This window comes from Tachypleus tridentatus, chromosome 3, assembly GCF_004210375.1.
Source record: "Tachypleus tridentatus isolate NWPU-2018 chromosome 3, ASM421037v1, whole genome shotgun sequence".
NCBI lineage: Eukaryota > Metazoa > Arthropoda > Merostomata > Xiphosura > Limulidae > Tachypleus > Tachypleus tridentatus.
Window position 1 is genome coordinate 33,416,212 of NC_134827.1, and position 26,987 is coordinate 33,443,198.

General features: G+C 33.7%; 1 protein-coding gene across 1 annotated transcript in view; it reads left to right on the forward strand.

The window, feature by feature from the left end:
• The first annotated feature begins 557 nt into the window (after window positions 1-557).
• The window catches only part of LOC143245792 (uncharacterized), a 216,390-nt gene continuing 189,960 nt past the window's right edge, over window positions 558-26,987 (forward strand). The window contains exons 1-2 of the mRNA XM_076492046.1: window positions 558-961; window positions 8,946-9,063. Coding sequence (XP_076348161.1) covers window positions 800-961; window positions 8,946-9,063 — 280 coding nt within the window. The 5' untranslated portion in view covers window positions 558-799. The remainder of the gene's footprint in view (window positions 962-8,945; window positions 9,064-26,987) is intronic.

The window sequence follows — 26,987 nt, forward strand, 5'->3', positions numbered from 1 at the left end:
TTGCCATGCTAGGCCTACTCATTAAAACAAACACGTTTTAATACACAAATGACTGTTATTGTTTTACCAATATGATGTGCCTGGCATGACCAGGTAGTTAAGGCACTCGACTTGTAATCTGTGAGTCGCGGGTTCGAATCCCCGTCACACCAAACATGTTCGTTCTTTCAGTCTTAGGGGCGTTATATATTACGGTCAAATCCCACTCTTTGTTGGTAAGAAGGTAACCCAAGAGTCGGCGGTGAATGGTGATGACTAGGTGCCTTCAGTCTAGTCTTACACTACTAAATTAGGGGACGGCTAGCGCAGATAGCCCTCGTGTACCTTTGCGCGAAATTCAAAACAAGCCAGACAAACATAGCTGGTTATTTTCCTTTAAGAGTATTCTAATAATAACATTTTTTTTTCAAACATTCTATGTGCTTACTAACAAATCGACTTCCTCTACTTTAATTTGGGAAACAAAATTAATTGTAATAAATTCTTCGGATGAATTTAATACTGTATTTTAGCACACGAAATTAAAATAACACATAAAATTTCACCCAGATGGCACTACTCGTAGAACGAACTTGAAACCTATACCCCGTTTTAATTTTGCGTTTGTAACGTAACATTGATAAAAGGTAGCGCTCGAGGGCTGATAGGTGATGTAAGTTGGCTGTGGCACAAATATTTGAGATTTTAGTGTAAATAATGCTGTGTAAGAACAGCTAAAGATGTGTTGACATTTGAAACATAATAAGTGGTGCTTTTTAACTTAAAGTTTTGACAGTTTTTTTTTATACCTTAAATAAATATGTTTCGATGTATTCCGATATTTGGTGGCTGCAATAGACAAGTAGAATATATTGACAAAAGACATTGCAACTTACTGAACGTACCTGAAGATGTGCTACGTTATGCTCGAACTTTAGAAGAGTTACAGTTAGATGCTAATCATCTGAAAGAGCTGCCAAGGGTGAGTAAGATATATTTTGATACGTTCAAGTTAAATTGGTGTACAATACATGAAATATTGAAAAGTAATACTACAAAGAGAATCATTGTACTTGTAGCCAAGGCTGTGGTAGTAAACTGTAAAGCAATTAAGTATGCCGGATGAGTGAGTAAGCTAAACAGGTGTGAGAGTAACATTAACGATTTTAGCTTTTACGTTTTACTTGTAGTTCTAGGTAAATGTACACAGCATATTTGATACTAGATTACTAAGAAATTAGGACGGTAACAGTAGAAAATATATACTATGCACATGATTTTGGTATTATAATTAGAATTTATTTTAGTAAGTACAATTAATGAAACTGCAAAATTTTTATATTATTGAGGAAGTAATCAGATACATATGTAATAATTATTAAAAATATTGATTTGTGCATGGTGACGTAAAACCTTAACTTGAACTTTATAAACATGGGTAAATGTAATCGTGAGATTTATGCGTAATAATACTGTGGAAATTATTTGTAACAAGTCAAGATGGGTGGAGGGTGGCTACTGTTTGATGGAGTTTTTCGTCTGATGTTGCAGTCTTATTTAATTGGTTTAAACTTCAGAAAAGTTTAAAAATGTTAATGGGGTCAGTGTGTTGTTATTGCCTTATACGTCTGCAGAAGTGAAAATAATACAGTTATGTTTTGCATGTCTATTTAATGTGGTATTAAAACATAGTTTTTGTTATTTCAGATGTTTGTTACTTATTTTCTTTATTTTAAGAAGTGATTTCTTATTAGTATTAGGGTAAGAAATTAATTAGAGTTATTAATATTGATAGGAGAGATAAACTATAAAGGGTATAGTGATTAACTTTCATTTCTGATCTTCCCAGTTCTTATGCTTATTGTGTTGTTTAGGATTTATGAACTCTGAAAGATAACATGATACATGTAATAGAAGCAAAATCAGGTACAGCAAGTAGAAGGCGAAGACAGCGTCCGTGATGAATAGGGCCTGAGTCTGTTTTTTTTATTATGAAACTGAAATTATATCTTTTTGATCTGTAATAAGAAAATAAGTAGCACGTGGATCAGAAACTTGTAAAGCTAATTTTAGAAGTGTAAATGTGGGTCTAAACACATACCATTAGATAGCGTTAATGAAACCAGTAACAGGTCAGAATGAAAAGATGTGTAACCTTTACCTATAATTTCAATTACATTTAGTTAAGTGCTATTATTATTGGATGTTTTTTGCTCCTTAGGTCAAGTGGAAAGAATACATAGAGCCTATGCAAAAGTTAGAAAATTTGTAATCAGTTGTAATTCATGGGGTAATATTTTTGTATTGAAAACTGACTAGCATACAATTGTTATTTATAAGAGAAGTGAGGGAGTTTATACATATAATATTTTTATAATTGATTAATTTGATCTCTTTAGAAGTTTTTAAAATATAAGATTTAGGAATGGCTTTGGAAGATGTAAATGTGACAAATTATACTGAACTTAAAATATTAGACTAGTTAAACTATATAGAAAATACTTTTAAAATATAATCTTATTCAACATAATACAGAATAATATAAAGGAAATGAGTTACAAAATTAAAATTATAAAGTACATTGCATTATGTTTGAAATTAATTGAAGTACAAACATTGAATAAGCTTGCATAAAGCATGAAGTACAAACATTGAATAAGCTTGCATAGAGCATGAAATACAAACTCAATAAAATTACAGGATAAATAAAACTAAAACAAGAAATCGGTGTGAAGTGAAAGAGCAAAATAAATTCTGAATTGCATTTAACTTTACACACAATATAATATTTACTAAAGCATTCCTAAAGGGATAATTGGGCTTTATTGAGATACTCTGTAGGTGTCACTTTAAAGATGTTATATTTCTGAGGGCCTTTGTCTGTCCCTCTTCAGTTATTATAAGTCCTTCTATAATTAGTAATTATGCAGCTTTCAGTCCATGTTACTGTTCTGTTCACAACCATGACTTAATATTTGTTGATCTACGGCTTCAGCCTTTGTGACGTTAGCAGTCTAAGCCTAACTGTCTACGTTGGTGGCATTGTTGACACTCATGATGATTGTTGTTGGAAGTTGAAGGAGATCCGAAACAGTATTGGAAACTTATTTAGTGGATTTCTTCACAGGAGCTGCCTTCTTTCTGGAACACTGAAGTTCAAGAAATACACTATTTAAGAGTGTTGAATTTGATGTACATCTTAAGTGCCACAATACAGTGCTAGCAAATTCCTCAACTAGAACACAGATAGCCCTTGAGTAGCTTTGCGCAAAGTTAAAAAAACAAAGAAAAACAAATCCTCAACTAGATTAAAGTACTACATCTACAATGATGTTGAGGTACTGGCTTCTTTCCTCATTAATGCAAAGGTAGAAGAGAAAGTTTAGAGCTGTTGAAGTGCACAATTTTCACTGAAAAAATAGATGCAGGAGATGAAGATTTTCCTCCAAAAATAAAACATTATTTTTATGGAGAAAAAAAATCCAAAATATTAATAAAAAGCAGCCTTGTTTAGTGTTATCTGGAATGATCATCTCACTTGCATACATAACATTACAACTGTTAATACATCATTGTTCCTTGTTGAAAATAACACTTCTTAAACTTCAGTGTCTACCCACCAGGCTTATTTAAAATGCAGTAGGATATGTCTTCCCCAGAAATTAGCAGCAAGTAAGAGTTTGAAGGGTAAGGGGGTCTGTGTCCTGAATATTAAGTTTTTGCTAACACTGGATGGTCTTGTCATGGCCTTAATCCTCTTAGTCACTTGGGGAGGGTATCTACCACTTCAGTAGCTGATATATTCATATTACTTTCAGAAATTTTCTCTGGGTGTCTTGGTATCAATGGAATATTGCCCAGCTCACAAAGAAGAAAGTCCTCTTCTATCAAAGGAGCTGTCCTTTTAAATCAGTCAGCTAGTATTCAAAATACATTGATGTAATGAGTCACAAATTAAAGCTTTATATACAACAAATAAGGATGACAAACTTTAAGTGAACTCAGTATGTAATAGGTCAGAAAACCACAAACAATCTATCCACAGTCCAAACTTTTCTTGCTGTTGTATTTTTCAAGGGAAAAACAAACTTTGTCTTTGTTGCAAGAATATACTTGTCCTGGACATTTGATCCCGTAGTTTCTGTGAAATAGTGTATATATTGTATGGTTATAGTAGCCAGATCACACTGTCCTCTGTCGATAAGTATGGTCAACTTGTTTATATAACAGAGTTTCTAGCTATCTTCAACAGTTAAAAGTAGCCATCAATTTTCTCGGATATTTTACTAACAACCTTATTTATCCGTGCTATATTTTATATTTCATACACATTGAATGACAAATGTTATAGCTTGATAGATCAAGTGCTTATTGCAAGACAATAGGCTACTAAATATCACTTGTTAGTTTGTAAAATAAGTCAGTGTTGAGTCTAGTGACTGGGGACTGAACCCCTCCACCAAGATGTTTCATGTTACCTCTCTCAGTTTGGAAGAGTTACAACTAGATCTGCATCCTGTTGTTAATCTTTCAACAATGCAACTTTGTTGTCTTCCACCCGTATTGTAATTAAGAAATGTATTGAGAGTCATCCTGTAAATATTCTATCATGACTCAACCAACAAATTCATCCTACTGTCATTCATTGGTTTTCCATTCAACTGACTAACCTCACAGACAAGTGGTTAATACAAGGTTGATGTTAGTATTTGAGTTGGTCAACAGAGTTGATAGACTACTTTTGTTGTAATGCTGCCTTGTCCAACTTATAAACTGTTATACAGGTTTTGCCTGTACCTTCCTTCTCATTACCAAAGCCAAGATTATACAACAAAGTGTTTTCATCAGGGTCAACTTAGTCATCAGAGATTATACAACAAAGTGTTCTTTCTCACCAGGTCAACTTTATTGTATTATCTTGGATGAGCTGTTCACATAGAAGATACAAATCAGTAAAAGGTTGTTTACTCTCTATGAGTACTTACCATAGTTATAGTTAATCATTGAGGTTCAAAATTTTGTTCTGAAAGTTGCTTTTCTTTTTGTTGATGTGCAACTTCCTGTGCACCAATTACTGGAGAATGTGACTACTCTCCATAAGTTTCTACAAACATTGTCAAATAATTAAGTACTATTTGACAACCCCAAATGTTATATTAACAGGTACTGACCTCTCATATGGAGTCCAGGTTTCTACAGACATTGCCATACAATTGTTAAGTACTATTTGACAACCCCAGATGTTGCATTAACAGGTACTGTCCCCTCATATGGAGACTGACTGCCTCCAGGGGTAGAAATAATGAAATAAAGTTACATTTGCTCCAGGAAAGTTATCAGAAAGACTTCATTCTCTGATGAAAAGTTGCATTTCCTCATGAACTGTAATTCATGCAATATGTTCTCTTTTATTGGTCAAAAGTAAAAAGAATAAATTTAGACCATGCATTTATAATCTTGGAACACCAACTGGAAAAGACAAAATTCCTCAAACAGAGCTAAATTCCATAGAAGTGAAGGAATGTAATATTTCAGTTCCTGGCTTTACAAGATGTAGAAGAGGTCCATTACTTATGTGACCACTGGCCTTCTGGTTGTAAACTGTATTTCTGATTATCCATCTTGTCCCTTTCTTAGCTACATCATACAGTATTTTTTTTTTTTCCAACAGTTTCATGTTCTTTTAATGTGGAGGAAGAATATTTATAATATAATAGCTTTAGGTTTCCAGTCTTATTAGTACTGACTGTAGAGATAACTAGGCCTAATATTACAGGTATATACTTCCATACCTTCTTATGAGTAGTAATTACTTTAACAAATAGATATACTAAATAATTGGTCAATATTGTGTATTAATGTGTAACTTTATTGTTTATTACAGCATTTAATGGATAATACATATAAATGCTTTGGTAGAGTATTTAATATTCAACAGAAGGTAGATTAAAAAAAGACAGAAATATTGGGTTAGTGAACTTCCCATGTGTTTTGAAACGTTGAAGGACAGATGCTATTTTAATTATTGAATTATCCATTATTACCAGAAGTACCTTGAAGAAGGAGAGCCTGATGTCAAAACTTCTGAAGCTTATAATAAAAATAGAAATAACAGTATTAAAATTACTGTACTTACACTGCTGTTAAAATTAAAATAAGTAAACAATTAAAGATATAAAAATAATTACAGTAAAATAATAAACTTAAATGGCAATAAGTGATAATTAAGTAAAAAAAAATATATAAAAGTGCGCCTTGGTGGTTTGTTGCTTCCCTGCAGACGGTGGTTCGGGAATAGGGATCATACTATGTTACCTGGACTGTAGCACTCTGACAAATGTGCTGTGATAGCACATTCTGAAGGGAAGAGAACTAGTCCCTCAGGGTGTAAATTGATCAACAAAGTATAATGTGTTTTATAATGGTTTACAACTTGTTGAGGGATTCTTAGTACTAATGATTTACCACATGATTACATAGATCTGAACATATGTTTACCAGTGTTAAGTTATAGTTGTGACAAGTACACCGCAGAGTTACCTACTGTGTGTTGGTTCAGTACAGATTGTGTTTCAGCTTCAAGTACAGGCTTAGTTTCATGTTTGTTTTCTTACTTAGTGTCATTATATGTATTAATTGTGGTTCTAGTATTTAGTTTTATTTACATTTTAAGTTATTGTAGTTTGAATTGTAAGTTTAAGATTGTTTTAGTATATGTTTAGGCATAGCCTGAGATGGGCTAATGTATTGGTCATATCTGTGCCAGAAGGCACCACCTTAAGTCTGATCATGTGGTTTATTATGGTGGATGAATCTCTTGATATAGTGTTATTGGTTAGTACAACTTGTACCAGATAGAGCCAAATACACTGAGTAGATTGACAGAAATGCCTATTTATAATCAGGGCTGATCTGTTTAGTTCCTGTACCACACAGGCTGGACAATGGTGGGAGGTAATCTGGGTTTTATCATCTGTATCTCATTACTATTTCAATACCCTTTTGATTTGGTAACTCAATAGTCATGTCTGTAATTACAGACCAGTGCTGAGACAGTTATGTGAGAAAGTGAAACCTGCTTTCCAGAAAGAACACTGTGTTTTGTTTATTGATTCTTTTACCACAGTGGACTTTGATAACACATTAGATTGCAGCTGTAGTACACCCTGCATGTTTGGAATTATGAACCAAGATCAGATACAACTGTCTTCATTCTGTTGGCACCACTGTAAGAGTCGCAGATGCATATCTCCACATACAAGGTGGGCCGTAAGTTCCTACCCATCCATATGTTGTGTATGTTATATTAATAATGATGAGTTGAAGGCAGCTGTTACCACAGCATTTGGAACAATAACCCCTGCTATGTTGAGAAAAATGTCTTGCAGAACATGGTGTCACATAATATTATGCAGCGAAAATGAAGGACAGCACACAGATACACTGGATACATTAATCTTGATTGAGATGATACTAAGTAGCCAAAGTGGTGACTCTACTCAGATGATCTGATGCAAAGTTCTAGCTGCTCCAGCATATACTTGAAGTGAAGCTTCTCATGCATATATTGATACAGGCACATACATGAACCAGCCACCATAATGTTGTGTGTAAGTTGGCTGAAGGTGCCTGCTAAATCTGGTGGTCAGAGCTAACCCCTGCTTCACCAGTGTAAACTATGTTATTGAACCTCCTGTATCTACCATGACACTGGTGGAAATGGTACTTCTACCCAGTAATCCTGGTTTGAAACGTAATTCAGATATACAGTAACTCCAGGCATGATCAGAAGGTACTCTTGTGGTACAGTTTGTTTTAAAAGTAGATTACATAGTTTTAGTTATAACTGATGCTAGTTTCTTCTCCATTTTACAGCTCAATTAGACAATTTTGAACATCTTGTCACATTAACAGATTGTTTTACACACACTGCCAACATACTGTCTCTCTTTTTTTTGTCTTCTTAAAAAACAAGTATTGAAGGGTTTGTTTATATACATTCTTGTGCATGTTAACTTTTTTTTTTTTCACAAGAAATTGACCATTACTCAAGAACTTGCTTCTAAACTGATTTCTCCCATCACATAAGTTGCAAAATTTAGAAAAATGTGGCAGTAATTTTAAGTCTGAGTATCAAGTAAATACGAACCTATATTATGAATTTGTAATTACATTTATTAAAAAACAGAATAGCCTAAAGAAAGAAATAACTAGGATACATGGGACACAAATAAATCAGCAATAGCTGAGCATTTAGATCAAACAGTGCATAGAAGTGAATAGAAATAGTACAGAATTTTGAACACTATGTATATATGGAAATAGAGTGACCACAAAATAGGATCAGAGCTTAAAAGTTAAAATGTGATGAATGCATTCTACCAAATAATGGTGACTGATCTTGTCTATACACTGACTGGACAAGAAAATGACCTTCTCGACAGGGCTTCGCTGTTGTCACAACAAGAAATTTGCATAATTGAGTCTGTAACTTTGTCGAACTAAGTCAGACAAACAAACTGAAGATGTTTGTAAACACATTCATGCTAGTGAGTTGTTATCTCTCGAAAGAATAATTAATTAGTTTCTCTTTGTTGTAAAGGGTGGGTGAAAAAATGTACATTGAACTGAATTATTTCTGAGTTTTCATAAATGATTCATTCTAAATATTGCTGAAAACTATTTGCATGGTTTGACTGGCAAAACATGATTTATTGATGTATGTTATTATCACTTACTTTAGTTATAAAATATTGTATTACATAGTTATTTTGTAATATTAGTTTTTAGTGTATCTACTTATGAGTAATTCTTATAACATCTAGAAATGTAATATTTTTATTTTTTATCTTTTTCATTTTGATTATGAAATATTGAAAATTCAGTAGATTAGTTGTTGTTTTTCATTCATAAATGACACTTTATTCAGTTTAAGCCAACAGTTATTCTTTTTGTATTTTTTTAAGGGACTTTTCCGTTTAGTTCGTTTGAGGAAGCTTTCTCTAAGTGACAACGAAATCTGTCGTTTGTCCCCAGATATTAAAAATTTGGTCAACCTGGTAGAATTAGATGTGAGCAAGAATGGTAAGTATTCTTTGTTGACTAATTATTTAATTATATCAGTTTCATTAAACAAAAGGATCATAGGATTTGTTTGTTTTTCAATGTTATGTAAAGCTGAATGAGGGCTATCTGCACCAGCTGTCCCTAATTTAGCAGTGTTATATTAGAGAGAAGGCATATAGTCATCACCACTCACTGCCAACTCTTACATTACTCAATGAATAGTGGGATTAACCATCACATTATAATGCTGCCATGGCTGAAGTGGTGAACATGTTTGGGAGGAGAGGGTTTCAAACCTGTAATCCTCAGATTATGAGTCATGCACCCTAAAACTGGCTCTGCCGGGCTGACAGTATCATAGAAGTTGTATGTATTATATACATGCAAGGAAAAACAGAAGTCAGTATAATCTATCTCATAAATGAAGAAGAAATAATTCAAGAGTTAAAAAAAACAAGAAACTTGAACTGCCCAAAAGAAGCTGATGATGTTTTTCAGAAGTCTTGAGAAATACTGTGGTTCCTCTGTCAAGTTTATACTTTTCATAATATAAACCTGTTATTGAAATCTGTGTATTGCTCTTTTCACAAGTTTTAATTTGTTACACATTTTCCATGCATTCTTGTTAATTAGGAATTTTGAACTTTTAAGTGTGTGACTCCCACAGTTAGATTTCTCCTTATATTTTTGGTGTGTTATTGCATGTTGAATTATATATGCTTTAAATTCTGGTAGGAAGGTTTTTTTCAGCCAAGGTTATTTTTACTAATTTTAATTCTTTTTCAGATTTCTGTTAATGTGTGATTCATTTGTATAAAGTATATTTCTTTTGGATTAAACAAAAAGCTTTATTTTATTACATATTTAGGACATTGGAAACTTCCTAATGGGTGTAGAGTATCAAACTTCCTAGTGGGTGTAGAGTATCAAACTTCCTAGTGGGTGTAGAGCATCAAACTTCCTAGTGGGTGTAGAGCATCAAACTTCCTAATGGGTGTAGAGTGTCAAAGTTTTTTGTTTTATTTTCACTGTTTAATACACATGATTATGTCTCTCTCTTCATTATCGAGTAAAATATTATTTAAGCAGTGAATGTCAGTATTCCTTTTGGCTGAGTTCAGTTATCCAGAAATCCCTAAACATTGCTCAACATTTCCTGTATACAAAACACTGGAGATTTTTCCAAACTTAGATTTTTTTCAGAGAACCTCTGTTTCTTTTACGGATTGGTTAAACGAGTTACTTTGATATGATGAAATTTATTTGCAGTCCATTAAACTGCCCAAACAATCTCTCAATGAAAAACTTGTGTTTATAAAAACATTCACAAAAGTGGAATGTATGACAATTTTTTATTGGTAAACAGAAAACAATATTAACCAGAACATGTTGTTTGTTCTACATTAAAAGGAATATTGAGACATTGCATAAATTCTTTGAGAGACAACTGAAATATCTTGATCTATTACAAAGTTTTTAAGACATTCTGGAATATTTCCTTTGTATGTCTTGAAACTCAAACAAGTGTAACTGAAATCTCTGTGCTGAGTAAATAATTAATGTACTATATAGAGCAGGTTAAGAAAGCTGACCTAGGAAGGTCAAAACGTTGTTCTCTCCTTATCAATAAAATTAATACCCATACCAGCCATTCTGAGATACATTTTTATTTCAAGTGGGTTTCTCATCATCAAGGATGTCTCTGATTGTTAATCAAATTGTTATTTTAAATATCTTCTCAATAGGTCATCATAACTTTACAATAATATACAGTGTTTCCTTTTATAACAATATCCATGTAATAACTGAGTCACAAGTTCTGGTAATGTTTGTGAATATCATAGTAATAAGTTTGTGTTTCTTGTTCTTCTGTTTCTTATTACATAATAACTCATAAACCAGAACAGTGGTGTCAATCGACTTCACTGAGGTGACACAGTTTCAAATGGAGTATCTGCTTTTTTTAGTATTATTAACTAGTAGTAATTTATGAAATCATAATTTTTGGGTAAATGATGTTATTATCCCTTGAAGTTAGCTTTCTTACAGACATTTAGTATTTTTTTAAAAATACTTAAGTACAGGATGAAACAAATTGTTTAATAACATAAACAATAAATACTATAGTTGGAATGTCATTGTGTTTAGAACTTGGTAATAAATACAACCTTCCTATGTCTGTTGAAACACTGTACTAAAAGAAAACACTTTTCAAGGAAGAAGTCACTCTGTTATCTTGTTTACATTCTTGTTGAATGATTCATATTAACCATCCTACCTTTTTGAAAAGTTGCCCTTTACTTGTATACTTTAAGATGACATGAATTTTAAGTGATTTTACATGTATAGATAGGCAAGTATATTAGTTGTGTAATAAAATAAAAGTACATGTAATATATATATACAAGTGTTTATCTATATTTATAATTGTATTTGTAAGGAACACTGCTACTTAGGATGTGTATAACTCATCTAGACGTGTCAGAGGTAAATTAAAAGGGAAGCACCCAAAGTTTACTTGACTGTGTAAAGGGAGGGAATGTTGGCCCTGGAACCTCTTGAGTTTTGAGTTCTTCTGATTTTTCTGATTATAAATTATTTTTACTTGTACAGATTGAAAGGTCAACCCCTCCCAATCTACTTCCTATGCCACCTATTTATTTAGCCAGCAGTTGATTTACTGTTAACAAAAACATATCATAAAACACTATATATTACTGTTCTCACCCAGTGGTGGCACCAGGATATTTTTGTTGGGGGGTCTGAGGTAAACTGTGGAGGGGCTTCCCAAACTGCCATCAATATGAAGTATAGATGGTAAATTATAATAATGTAAATACCAAGGTACATTTCTGAAAGGTGTGCTATTTTGACAGTTCATTTTAAATGCAGTTTTCATTGGAAACTCATATTCTGATTAATAATTCATAATTACAAATTAGAAATAATCTGTTTATGAAAATATGCGTATATGTAAAAGAGGAAGCTCACCACCCAAGGTAATACATAATAATAAAGAAAATCAAGATTAGCTTAGATTGAACATTTAATATACCATTAAGAGTAAAGCTACAAATCAAAAGAAATATAAAGACATAGTTTACATAGCAGAAACGAATTATCCCATGTGAAGTTAATATACTCTGAGGAAAAGTAAGGTCACTATCAGGCTAACTATCTTTCATCATGTTGTGTTTATAGTCAATATCACTCAAAACAATGTGCCTGTTCTGGTGATTGTCAGCAAATGTGTCTATAACAGTATTAATATCGAGTTGTTTTGCCCTCCTGGAGTTTACTGATATGACAGCAAGGTTGCTGGTGTGGTTGTTACCACTGATGTTGTGCAAGTATGTCTTGAGAAGCTTCAGACATGAGAAACTTCTCTCACAGGCAGCTGAAGTGACAGGCAGGGTCACAGTGATGCATACAAGTTTGTGGAGATCCAATGACAATTTCAAAATTCATTCTAGAATTGTTTAGAAATATTATTTGGTCAGTTAACATGTAAGGTTATTATCTAATCATAAGTATGACATTAATTGGATGGCTGATACACAATGCTAAATGATCTCACAGAGGACACAACACTGGCTAAATGCTTCATAGTTTTGACCTATACATAATACACTTATACATGCATGCTATGTTTTACTTTTCAATAAACGATAAATGAAATTAATGGGTAAATACCTGTGAAACCTTTGGTTTATCAAGTAAAATCCCTGATGATCTGTTGTAACTTGAAATCAACGTGGTTGTCTAATCTTCGTCAAAGTTCAAGATAGAATGGTATTACACGGGGATCGGTAATACAGCGCATGACTTTCAGTGCATTCAGTACGTTGCTATGGGACGCATGACACATACTTCCGTCTTAATGAAGACGTTGAGTTCTACAGATCTGTGTCTCTTTGATGTTAATTGTTAAGTAATAAGGAGGATTGTGTTTTCCATATTTTATGAATATATGTAGGTAACAATATTGGGGGGGGGCTTGGCTCATTGGGTGGCTCAAGCCACCCCCAAAGCCCCTTGGCGCCGCCACTGTCCTCACCTTTATTGTTGGCAAAAGTTCAGATCAAACGCTTCTCTTGTGTGACTCTTTAGTTTTCTCAGATTGTGTGTTCTGTTAATTTATATTACCAGAAAGATAATTAAGTTTTTCTAGTGATATTAAAGAAAACATTTCAACATGTAATCAACCACCATATTAAGGTGATGCTTTTAAAAACATTATTTCGTCATGAATAAGGTTATATCTTTGTTTGTTTTTTATGTAGCAGACTGATTTCTTCAGAAGTGATAAATTATTCACAGAATTCTTTAAACAGTTAATGTATTTTGCTTAATATTCGCTCCAGTACCACATTTTGGGTGATAAAACAAAGTGTCATAACAGTGTTGATTTTGTTAATAGTGAAATAGTTAATAGTTTGTTCTGTGAATAGTATAATCATGAAACAATATAATGTTATGCTTTTGTAGTAGCAGTTGGGTAAACAAACAACAATCGACTTTTTCCATGAGGTCCAGCAAAAGTGGATTTTATGTTTCTAGTGGCTGTTATCGAGGCTATATATTGTGTATTATTTTTGAGATATCTGTAGCCAGTAGTTTAATTACTTAAAATGCGTATCTTGTACACAGTTATTGGTGGATAACACACTGCTTTTTATGTATCTTGTGACTGCATTACAGTTTATCAAGGAATAGAATGACGTCCCGAAGGACCTTTTATTCCACCACCAGTATTCGATTTTTCTTGAATCTTAATTGTTCAACTTTATATCTTGTTTGTCTTATAATAATAATAATGTCATTTTTATTACAAGAATTGTAATGTTATTTTTCAAAATATTAGAAATATGTAAGTATGGATAATAATAACGTAGGTTTCTTAAATGGTTACAAATATACCTAAAATTGTTATCGACATCAGTTGTTTATATAATATAACAACCTGAATGAACTTCAGGCCTACATGAGTAATTTCTACATTCAACTTTCGGAATGTCCGACTGTGAGGGTTTTTGCATGTCTCATTCTGTGAATATTTATTGTATGTTGAATGCTGTGCATGGTGTTGATTGTTTATCGTTTCGTGGATAAAACGAATTCTTTCACGCGTTTCGCTTACATAAGTAGGATAGATACTTGACAATATTACTTGTTGTATAGACAGAATATTTCTTATTTAAATAATAGACAGCGATACATACCGAAAAACGTGTATGTGTTAAAAACCAAAGCGGAATACATAGTAACATTATTTTTACCTTACAATTTTTGAAAAGACGAAACTTAAATGTAAAGCGTTAGGGGCTGAGATCCACTTTGCTTAATATTGCAGGTAAGTTATTTGAGAAGAGCTGCTATTTTCGTTTACCCTTACTATTTTCTAAACCTGTTGAAAAGTTACACGGAATGAATGAAATTTCCACGGAGAAATAGGACATACCATTTTTGCTGCAAACTTTTACGTTTCACTACTCATCGTGCAGGTAAGCATAAGGCCTACGAATCGTCACTACCCGTGACCGTGTATAAACTACTTGACCCATAAACACAGAAATTCTCTTGGTTTTTGTTTTCTCACGATGTTTGACTATCTATTGTTTTTGGTGCAGCAGTATAACGTAACAATAATAAATATGATATTTTACTAATTTCTTTATAGTATCTTACAAATAAGCGCACTACAAAATAGTGAACGTTCGATTACACTTCTCAGAATAACTAATATTAATGTCATGCAACTGACCACACAGCGTTATTATGTTGTTTCAACTTTTTACACCATTTGGTATAAATCTTTACGAACTAAAGCAGATATAAAAAAAATGACTACGTCACTGTAATTTTGCACAAAAATTAAGAAGTTACTGTACTTATAAGCTTTCATATTTTTTATCAACCTAGTTACGAAGTACATACAAAAATTCGACCTATTCCGTAGATTACTTCATGGTGTGCATGACTTTAGATAATAATATGTTACGCCAGGAATGGCCCGGCATGGCCAAGCACGTAAGGCGTGCGACTCGTAATCCGAGGGTCGCGGGTTCGCGCCCGCGTCGCGCTAAACATGCTCGCCCTCCCAGCCGTGGGGGCGTATAATGTGCGGTCAATCCCACTATTCGTGGGTAAAAGAGTAGCCCAAGAGTTGGCGGTGGGTGGTGATGACTAGCTGCCTTCCCTCTAGTCTTACACTGCTAAATTAGGGACGGCTAGCACAGATAGCCCTCGAGTAGCTTTGTGCGAAATTTCACAAAACAAACAAACAAATACGACAGGAATGCCTTTCACTATTTTTTATACTCTGCTCGGGGCCTCATTAAAACATAGTGGCGCACTAGATATGTATTTTTTTTTTTTTTTTGTCTGTTCAACTTCCACGTGATCACTTCAGAAGAGGAGATTTTGTAATAGAGAAACAGTAAATACATAATTGTTTATCAGTTTGGATTGTTATCTCAATCTGGAGCAACACCCCCGCATTGCAAAACTAAATAAAAACATGATTCTTTTTTTGCCGATTTTGCTCAATGTTTAATGTCAGTATAATAAAGATTAGGATTTGTTGGCACATTTGTTGATTATCGAAATATCTGAGTATTGATACTGATACGGTGTTAATAAAGTCAAAAATTTTAGTTTGAATATTGTTTTTAATTATAGTTTATAATTTAATATGTTGTACCTTTTCTGTCCAAGGATTAATTTTTTTCTTACCAGCATAGAATCCTGAACATTAGATTTTACAAACGTTTATTCGTTTTTAGCTTCTTTAGTGGCTCGGCATGGCCAAGTGTGTTAAGGCGTTCGACTCGTAATCCGAGGGTCGTGGGTTCGAATCCCGGTCGCACCAAACATGCTTGCCCGTTTAGCCGTGTGGGCGTTATAAGTAACGATCAATCCCACGATTCGTTGGCAAAAGAGTCGCCCAAGAGTTGGCGGTGGGTGGTGATGACTAGCTGCCTTCCCTCTAGTCTTACACTGCTAAATTAGGGACGGCTAGAGCAGATAGCCCTCGAGTAGCTTTGCGCAAAATTCAAAACAAACAAACAAACAAAGCTTCTTTAGTTCAGACGACATCTGTACAATCAGAGTAACGTGCGTGCGAAGCTTTTTGAACTTCATTAAGCTAGGGGTAAGAGCGACCTCACCATATATGTAAAAGAGGAGTGGATTAGATAGTATTACGCCTTCCAAACGGAAAAGTGGAATGGATCTGTTTTCCCTCAAAGCCCCATCTCAGACAGTAACGTTTATTTTACGTATTTTGATTTATACCGGACGGGCCTCCAATTTATTATGTGACCTGCTGTAATTTATCTCGGACGAATCTTCGATTTATTGTGTTACGTATTATAATTTCAAATTATCGGAAATTCGAATTTGATTTTAGAAGTTTCATGTTTGGCCTAATGCGGTTTCCAAAATCTGTATTTTCCTTACTAATAAGCGTTAATCACAATTACAGCTTCCGATGCTTATATTGCATTGATTTTATCTGGCCAATAATATTTTGTCTCTCGGCGTGTCAACTTATATAGTTTACTGCGAGATTTTCAAATATTCAATAATGTTCGAAAACTCGTTAGTGTTTTCGTAAAACAAAATATTGTTGATTCTTACTCTCGAGGATCTTTTACAAATTTAGATAACATGTGTAATTTGAGGAACACACACATCCAGCAATATATGTGACATGCATCAAACTGGAATAAACGTATAACAGTAAATCAGTTACATTGTGAGCAAATATTTTGTTTATGGATTTCTCCATTTGTTTATATAAGACAAGGGTACCAGTATCGTCACAATGTTAAGTTTAAACACTTGATCCTAATACTCAGCTTTTTAAACTCTCATTAAATGTGGTGTCTCTTACTAGATAAGCCGATTGATTTGTCATTTTCGATCACGCTGTTTGGCCCCAAATGCCCTTTGTACTTAAGTGTTTGGCGGGTATCATGTGTTATGTAATAGATTTAATCTAACAATCGATTAGACGCTCCGCACGGTCGTCAGATTCGTTCAGTACTCTCAAGTGCTTAATTAACTTCATACGTGAGTAGTTTAGACTGGTCACCTAATTGTTTTAATAACTTTAAACACCCAGCACTAATTTTACGTTTTATAAATGTTTTGTATTCACATACAAAACACCTCAACCAAAAAAAATATTTCGTACATGAAACACAAGTGTTTACCCATGTTGTTATTTTCATATAAATGTGTTTACTTGGGTATTTATACTAAATAATCGCTTTGATAACAAGAGATAATGACAACCATATTCACAATATACGAAAACCTGCAACATGAAATTGTTCTTCGCGTGTCTATGTTTATGAATTAAATTTTGCAAAGCTTATAAATATATATTGGAATGGAAGCTAAATGGAAAAATAAGAAGAGAAAAATTCGTCGTATTTGAAAACAAGTGTTTTTAAACTACCACGCTAACACTTAGAAGAAAAACGAAAACCGGATAATTTCGTTATTGATTCTGTACTGAACAGTATTATAAAATATTTTGTTGTTTTCCAGAATTTCTTGTGCATTCTGGAGGTAAAAATGACTTTTACTCTCCAGTGCGGCTAACTGTATTACGAAAAATACATTAAATGTACAGAAAATTCAACAAACGAAAGTTTTATAAAGATAATAGAAAACAAATCCCGCTGCTGTTCAGGTTAAGTAAAAAAAAAAAAAGGAAAAAGTGTGACGTCAAATTTCCGGAAAAATAACGAAGGAAGAGTTCTTGTTTTTTTTGTAATTTTAAATGACCTCTTTGTAAGAAAGTTTGATTTGTAATTTTAAATGACCTATTTCTAAGAAAGTTTGCACCCATTTTCATGATTGTTAGTTGTTTTCAGAGGGTTTGTGTCAAACAAAATTTTCGGTGTTTTCGTCACAGTGATGCCACGTTTTAAGTTTTGGAATACGTCTGTATATAGGCCTCTTGTACAATGTATGAGCTATACAAACCGTTCGGTTGGACCTCACTCGGAATAGTCAGTGTAATATTGGTTTTTATTTATAAGCAAAGATATTTATTGGCTCGGTGATTGTGGATTATCTTAAATAAACAGGTTATTTTATCTAAAGATAAGAAGATTAAGATAAGACAATAAACTTCAGTTATTAAAATTTTCAACAGGATGACTGAATTAAAAGTCAGCAGTATTGAAGGCCTTCGCTTTACAGGAGTTTAGGTTTGGTTTGGTTCGTTTTGAATTTTGCGCAAAGCTACTCGAGGGCTATATGCCTTCCCTAATTTATCAGTGTAAGACTAAGGGAAGGCAGCTAGTCATTACCACCCACCGTCAACTCTTTAACTACTCTTTTAACAACGAATAGTAGGATTGACCATCACATTATAACGCTCCTACGACTGAAAAGACGAGCATATTTGGTATGACGGGTATACGAACCCTCAATCCTCGGATTACAAGTCGAGTGCCTTAAACCACCTGGCCATGCCGAACCTTACAGGAGTTTAAGCAGGAAATTTGTGATTTTCTGAAAACAATTAGTGTTTTTGACTTTTTAATTTTCTCTAAGATAGTTTCAGAGACAACCTTGAAGGATCAAGCGATCCTCAATAGTCCGTATTTTTGTCCCTCCTTTACCCCCAGGATATTTTCAATAGTGTGCTATATAACTTTGTACTTAACTACTTACAAGGAAATTTTATGTTAAGTGGAAACACAGAATATACGGATTCAGAAATAATTATACACATTGTTATTTATAACATTAATAATAACAATAATTATTAAACTAATATAAATTAATATTACTGATAGTGTAATGTGATGTTAACAAGATGTTTGTGCTAAAATCTGTATAGTAAGGGTTCGACGATAGATGGGGCAGCTCGAAGCGACGATCTAATTTAAAAGTTTGTTCCTGTAAATTATTAATTTATAAACTATAGTCGTAAGAATACGGTCTCCTATTTTCATGGGTGAGAAAAGAAACATATCTCAATGCCTTTACCCTCAGATATGATAATTATTTACTTTTTTCTCTTTCATTAGGTTTTTATATGGTCCAGCGATTGTGGACCACTGTGTTAGGGATCACTTAACCAAACATCGATTGTTAAGACCTTTAACGAATTATAACAATTCACATTGACTTTGTGCATTGGAAAAATGCGTATAAACAAAGTATTGTTTGTTATTACTACGAAGCCTTGTCCTTTTCTTTCGGAACCCGGCATGGCCAGGTGGTTAAGGTACTCGACTCGTAATCTGAGGGTCGCGGGTTCGAATCGCCGTCACACCAAACATGCTCGCCCTTTCAGCCGTGGGGGCGTTATAATGTGACTGTGAATCCCACTATTCGTTGGTAAGAGAATAGCCCAACAGTTGGCGGTGGGTGGTGATGACTAGCTGCCTTCCTTCTAGTCTTACACTACAAAATTAGGGACAGCTGGCGTAGATAGCCCTCGTGTAGCTTTGCGTGAAATTCAAAACAAACCAAATAAACCCTTTCTTTCATGTTTTACATTTAATAGTTATTTTGTATGTTTAGTCTTAGCTTTTATATGTTATACGCGTTTGAAGACATACGATTAGATTTCACGATTTCAACAAATGTGGAGAATACATATCTGTTTACGCCTTCCATGTAAATTAAGGTTTTCAGTAATCTTTATTATTTTACAGAGTTGTAGTCGCTCCTAACGAGCTTTTCTTGAGTTAATTGGTCGTGTATTGTAAAGAAAATACTACAATTATTTGAACTTGTATGGTAAACTAAACGGTATCTTAGAGAACACGAACATTACATGTATGTTTGTATGTAGTTGGGAAGATTATGTAATAAAGTATTTGTATGTATAGGAAATGTTTGTGGAGCGAATCACACATGTTTCCTGTATGGGGAAAAAATATGTTTTGTTCCAGAGTCAGTGCTGTTTTTGTTGTTGTGTGTGTGTTTGTTTGTGTGTCAAAAGAAAACGCAACGGTCAGTAAAGAAATCGAGTTTCCAACTGTGTGTGGCTTTTGAACGATTGAATCCCTCACTAAAATTTATGGGCCTGTTTTTGGTTGGGTCATATGTATGAAGTTATGAGTATTGGTTTTCGTTGAAACCGGTCTGAACCAGAGAAGAAGGCTAAGAAGAAATGATGAAAAATGTAATGTAATACACTTGAAGCCATAATATCCCGTTACCACTTGGTGTGAATACCCAACTCGATATTGTTTTCCAAATCTGTAACACTTGAGTGTATTTTTGCACCTAGTGCTAAAATTCGCTTTAATGGACCGTACTCTATGAATGATACATTGTAGTTGTGAGGTGATACAATTGTGGCAGCCTTACGTTTATTGTTTCTGTATTAAATTTTACCGGCAACTACACGAGGGCTTTCTGCGCTAGCCGTCACTCGTTTTGAAATTATGGAGTTAGGGGAAGGCTACTATGAGGAGATTGAGGGGGCTTCCATTGTTTAAAACCGAGTCTCAATAGCCATGTTGGGCACAGCATAAGTAGTCCATATTAGTTATAGCTTTGCTCTTAACAAAAAACAAAACTTGAGATTAAACGTCGAAAGTTAGCGACGAATTTTAAATCACTAGGCCTAACATTTGTTATAAAAATAACAAACTCAGCCTAACATTTGTTATAAAAAACAACGTTTCGACCTTCTTCGGTCATCGTCAGGTTCAAGCCGGAAGCTGACCACATGTTTGAAAGGGGTTGTGTAACTGTGTGTCAAAATGTAGAGGCGGTATTAGATGTTTGAATATATAATTTTATTTATTATATTAATATAGGTATAAAGGCAAACTGTTTTGTGTTTCACTTTACATGGTGCAATGAAATATGTCTTTGAACAAATACCTCTTTGGTAGAAGCTTATGGAAGACGAGATGGATTTGAAGCTCTATTTTTACACTTCTTTCATTTCGAATCTCAAATGAACCGCCCCCTGCTAGTACAGCGGTGTCTACGGACTTACAACGCTAAAATCAATGGTTCGAATCCCCTCGGTGTGCTCGGCAGATAGCCCAGTGTGGTTTTGTTGTAAGAAAACATACACTCAAATGAACAAATTATGAGGAATGTGTTAAAAACGTTATCACTAAGTAATTGTTATATTATTACAAAGTGGTAAGCTATTGTGCAAAATGTCAGCCTGTTGTTTATTTGTTTCAGTTATAAGTGCAAAAAAGTCGTATGAGTTAACTGGAGTTGAGACAACGGGGAAATCTTTAGACACAAACTTAAAGATAAAAACGCGCGTAACATCGTGAAAGAAATGTAATACTACGTCACATGCATTGTTGTTCAATAGTGGTTCCACCATCTTGGGGATTTTTCACTCTTTCTTACGTTAAATAAGAACATTCGAAAGTGCTTTGGACTGTCATAGTCTAACCCTTGTTAGGCCTAGAGTGCGAAAATGACATTCATTTTATGAAAAGGAGTCATTTGGGTAATGTAAATAATTTAATTATTTCTGTAGTTTAATGTGAAATAATACGAATGAAAATATAAATATTCTGTAAAGTACAAATAATGAATAGTAACAGGTAATTGATTACACTTATAATAGAATTATTTTCGTATTTCTTGCATCACCCCTCTACTCTGCGTAGTTTACGTAATGTATGTTTTCCAAATGAGTATCAAAACCGTTTTTATCTCGCCAAAATTACAGTAGAACAAAATGTAACATACTTTTTATTGACTTGTTTCACAATTAGTTCAAACAGTAACAAGAAATTGATTATATTTATCTTAACGAGTCCTTTTCATGCACTGAATTTACTTTTCTCAAAGTGGCATAGCGGTATATCTGAGAAATTATAACGCTAGAAATAGGTTTTCGATACCCATTGTGGGCAGAGAAAAGATAGCCAATTGTGTAGGTTTGTGCTTCATTTCAAAACAAACAAACAAACCGTTTTGCAAAAAGAACTATACACCTTAGGCCAGCTCATTCAGCCTAACTGGTGAATTCTAGTACTAATGGAAAGACCTCTTAGGCAAAATATTTGGTAAACCAAAGATTAGTCTGAAATATCCCTTTTTTACGTAAGTATGATTTAGAAAACCGTCTAAAGGAGAAGTGAAGAGAATTACAGAATATAGAAATATGCAGTCAAACATCATGTACGTAGTAAGAGGAAAGAAAGTAAGATTGTTTGTTTGTTTTGAATTTCGCGTAAAGCTACACGAGGGCTATTTGTGCTAGTTGTCCCTAATTTAGCAGTGTAAGACTAGAGGGGGAAGACGGCTAGACCTCACCACCCACCGCCAACTCTTGGGCTACTCTTTTACCAACGAACAGTGGGATTGATCTTCGCATTATAACGCCTCCACAACTGAAAGGGCGAGCATGTTTGGTGCGACAGGGTTTCGAACCCTCGGATTTCGAGTCGAGTGCCTGAACCCACTGACCATGCCAGGCCAAGAAAGTGAAAGCTGTATCAGTATTCTTACAGGGAAATCCTATGTCGTCCATGAGTAAATAATGAACAGACAAGAGATAATTTGATAATACGAGTTGCCGTACAAGTAAATGAATAATTTCGGTTTTGCAACTAAAAATAAAAGTAGGCTTAGTTTGAATAGCGGTTATTTTGGATTTGATAATGTTTCTTAAAATTAATACCAGATGCAAGTGTGAACCTTGTCCAGTTGTCCAGTGGGATTTAGGAACTTTTATATATGTGAGCCTCGCCAGTTTAGGTATTTGTCGATTTTCGGTACAATACTGCAAAGTACAGACCATTTATATCATTCTAACGAAAGTGATTTATTGCTTCTGTTGTAGCGACGCTCGTTGATGGTCTTAAGTCACAAATAAAACTAAACTATCACTTAATGAATTGAAATTTACAGAACAAATTGATTGTAACTGAACTCACTAAATGGATGGGACAACTCCGGATATATCAGACTTCTTTTTATAGTCTAGCGTTCTTTCATCTCGTACTATTGGAGAGATATTCGTGAAATTTCTAGGGTCTCGCGTCATCATTACATTTGAAGAAGATGTTTATCACGTTATTTCAAATATATAATTTTCCCTTGCCACAACAGTGCAAACGTTTAAATTCAAATATTAATACATATCTTACGACAGTATGATTAAAATTTTGTTTCTCGAGCAGTCGTCGAAATTTTATCCAAAAAAGTGTAATCCCAATTACATAAACAATTCACCAAAGTTGAAAGTTAGTTTTTAAAAATAAAGCGTCTATTTTTAATTGTCAAAAAGTGCGTTGTTAAAGTTAATAGCGACTTGTGAACATAGTTTATCAGTATTTCGTAATCGCCACTTAAGCCATATTGTTACGTATTACAATTTCAAATAATCTGAAAATGAGTTAAATTGTAATTTTAATTTGGAAGTTAAATAAAGTAAAGATGCATCAGATTTATGATATTTGCCAACAAGTTTGATACACACAGTTTTCTTTCTTAATATAAACATATTTTAATATACAAATAAAAATACAATTTATAATAACGGTTATTATAAATATTTAATACAAATAATGATTCACATACAAAGGGTTTACAAATTCAGAAACAAAAGTAAGTCCTCTTTCCGGTCTGGAGCTTTGATAGCTTGATCGAGGGCTTACCATGAGCGAATTAATTTCGATTTAACGTAGATACAATTCACTCAGCAGGGAGCTTGTCAGCGCTGTATTTCTCACTGGTCTCTGAAGTTATATAATTCCTTATAAATATTGGCGTCTGATGTTAATTCACTGAAGTTGAATATTTTGTAACGTTTGAAATTTACAAACGTTCCTGATAAAATATCTTGTTTCCAAATTAATAAGTGTTTATTACATTTATATCTTCCGATGTTTATAGTATAATAATTATAGCAAGGCCCGGCATGGTCAAGTGATTAAGGTACTCGACTCGTAATCCGAGGGTCGCGGGTTCGAATCACCATCACATCAAACATGCTTGCCCTTTCAGCCGTGGGGGCGTTATAATGTGACGGTCAATCCCACTATTCGTTGGTAAAAGAGTAGCCCAAGAGTTGGCGGTGGGTGGTGATGACTAGCTGCCTTCCCTCTAGCCTTACACTGCTAAATTAGGGACGGCTAGCACAGATAGCCCTCGAGTAGCTTTGCGCGAAATTCAAAAACAAACAAAAAAACAAACAAGCCTAAAGTAAATAGAAAAGACCAATTTTTCTTTTCAAACTTTGCTATTGTGATCTGGAAGCGTATAACGAAAACATGATGGGAGACTATATTTGGGGCTGATACGTGAAAGTGATTTACATTACAGTCACAAATCTCGAAAAACTACTCACTTCTAAATGTTTTTGTATAACTTTAGTACAAATACATGTAAACCTTGATTCATATGTTGTTTTGTTCAGACCTTATGTAAATGAAAATGTGCAAATTTGCCCGTTTTTACGTAGAAAATAGGTTAATTTGTAAATTTCATTATCCAGGTCACAAAATCAAAGTTTGAAGGGAATAATGGCCATTTTATGTACTTTTACATCATAAGCAATTAAGAAATAACATATACTATCCAGGAACAAAATTTGTGTTACACAGTGTAATAGACCATCAGTCATTTCTCGATATGCATACATAATAATAATAACCATCAGTTATCTCTCGATATACGTACATAATAATAATAATAACCATCAGTCATCTCTCGATATACGTACATAATAATAATAATAACCATCAGTCATCTCTCGATATACGTACATAATAATAATAACCATCAGTCATCTCTCGATATACGTACATAATAATAATAATAACCATCAGTCATCTCTCGATATACGTACATAATAATAATAATAATAACCATCAGTCATCTCTCGATATACGTACATAATAATAATAATAACCATCAGTCATCTCTCGATATACGTACATAATAATAATAATAACCATCAGTCATCTCTCGATATACGTACATAATAATAATAATAACCATCAGTCATCTGTCGATATACGTACATAATAATAATAATAATAACCATCAGTCATCTGTCGATATACGTACATAATAATAATAATAACCATCAGTCATCTCTTGATATACGTACATAATAATAATAATAACCATCAGTCATCTCTCGATATACGTACATAATAATAATAACCATCAGTCATCTCTCGATATACGTACATAATAATAATAATAACCATCAGTCATCTCTCGATATACGTACATAATAATAATAATAACCATCAGTCATCTCTCGATATACGTACATAAGTAATAATAAACCATCAGTCATCTCTCGATATACGTACACAGTAATAATAACAGAACATCAGTCATCTCTCGATATATGTACACAGTAATAATAACAGAACATCAGTCATCTCTCGATATACGTACATAATAATAATAGACCATCAGTCATCTGTCGGTATACGTACTAAGCAATTGTGGGACATATTTGGATCATTTCGAAGCTAAATATTGTTGGGTGTATTATCTAATTATTTTGTTTCTTGAAACTTTTCAAATGTTCCTAATGTTTGGGGTACAATCTGGAGTCAAACGCGTTGTATTAACACAAACATAAATAGTTACCTTGAATTTGCTGGAATATATTTGATAAGTTAATTGTGATTTTTGTCGTCTTCATTCCAATACCAACCCACCACGTTTGTTTGTTTTTTATCCAACTCTTGGAAGTCTTTGGATTTTAATTACCATATTTGATAAGTTTCGTAGAGTTTACAACTTGAAATATAGAGGGATTTGTTTTGTATTTTCATTCCTTATGCCAAAGTCCGATATGAAATAAATTTATGCAAAAAAATAGACAATAAATTATGACTGGTATGGGGTGAAAATACGTAAGAGTAGTAAAGTGAAAAAGACTAAAAGCCTTTATTGAGTTTGTGATGAAATATTTCTTGGAACAAGACATGATTACTTGTGATTTTCAACTGTGAACAAATTTTAATTTTAGGTTTTCTTTACTCCTTAACTTACATTAATGTTGTTTGTTTGTTTCTGCAGCATTGGTTCTTTTTTAGTAAACTGTATCATTTGTGTGACAAGTTGGGTTTTGTTCCTTCTAAATTTAAAGCTATAAATTTGATGTCTGATACACACACAAAAACGAATAGCCTCAAAGTGTCTCGGAAGCACCTTGCTGAATACAGACAAACTGGATTTACCATTAGCATCATACAGCTAAGATGGTTATCAAAATATGTTATCATGACAGCTCTGCCTAAAATCATCGGAAAAGCAGAGAAAGTTTTGTCTGACTACACACTGTTTGTGTGGAACTTCACATGTGTGATGTTAGAGTTGGTTTATTGTAAGCATGGATATCCTATTCAAACCACATCTAAAAATTAATTATTTTCAAAATACTAGTTTCAAGTCAGAATGCAGGAGAACTCGTTGTAGGATGTTTTAGTTAATGAAAGAAAAAAGCTACTTAGAACTGACATCAGTCGATTTATTTTAAACGTAGATAACTTTGAATAACGTCAATACTTCACCTACACTTTGTTTTAAGTTTTCTACACGTTACTTGTGTGTCTCACAAAACAGTTAAACACACTATTACTTTTAACTTAATTTAAAAAAAAAAGAAAATATGGTAAAACTTACACATAACCACCTAAATTTTACTTGTCTTCTTATGAACTCTTACATTATCGCATTCTACGATAGGGCAAGAAACTTGTCTAAAGAAGTCAGTCTAAGTGACGACCGTTTAACTAACTCTGACGGTGTGGCATTTCATCTGGTTTTGGCAAAGTTGCTTTCCATGAAACAGCCTTTTGGGTTGGCGGTGGGTGGTGATGACTAGCTGCCTTCCCTCTGGTCTTACACTGCTGAATTAGGGACGGCTAGCGCAGATAGCCCACGTGTAGCTTTGCGCGAAATTCAAACCAAACCAAACCTCTTTGGTTGTTCGCAGTGGTGCG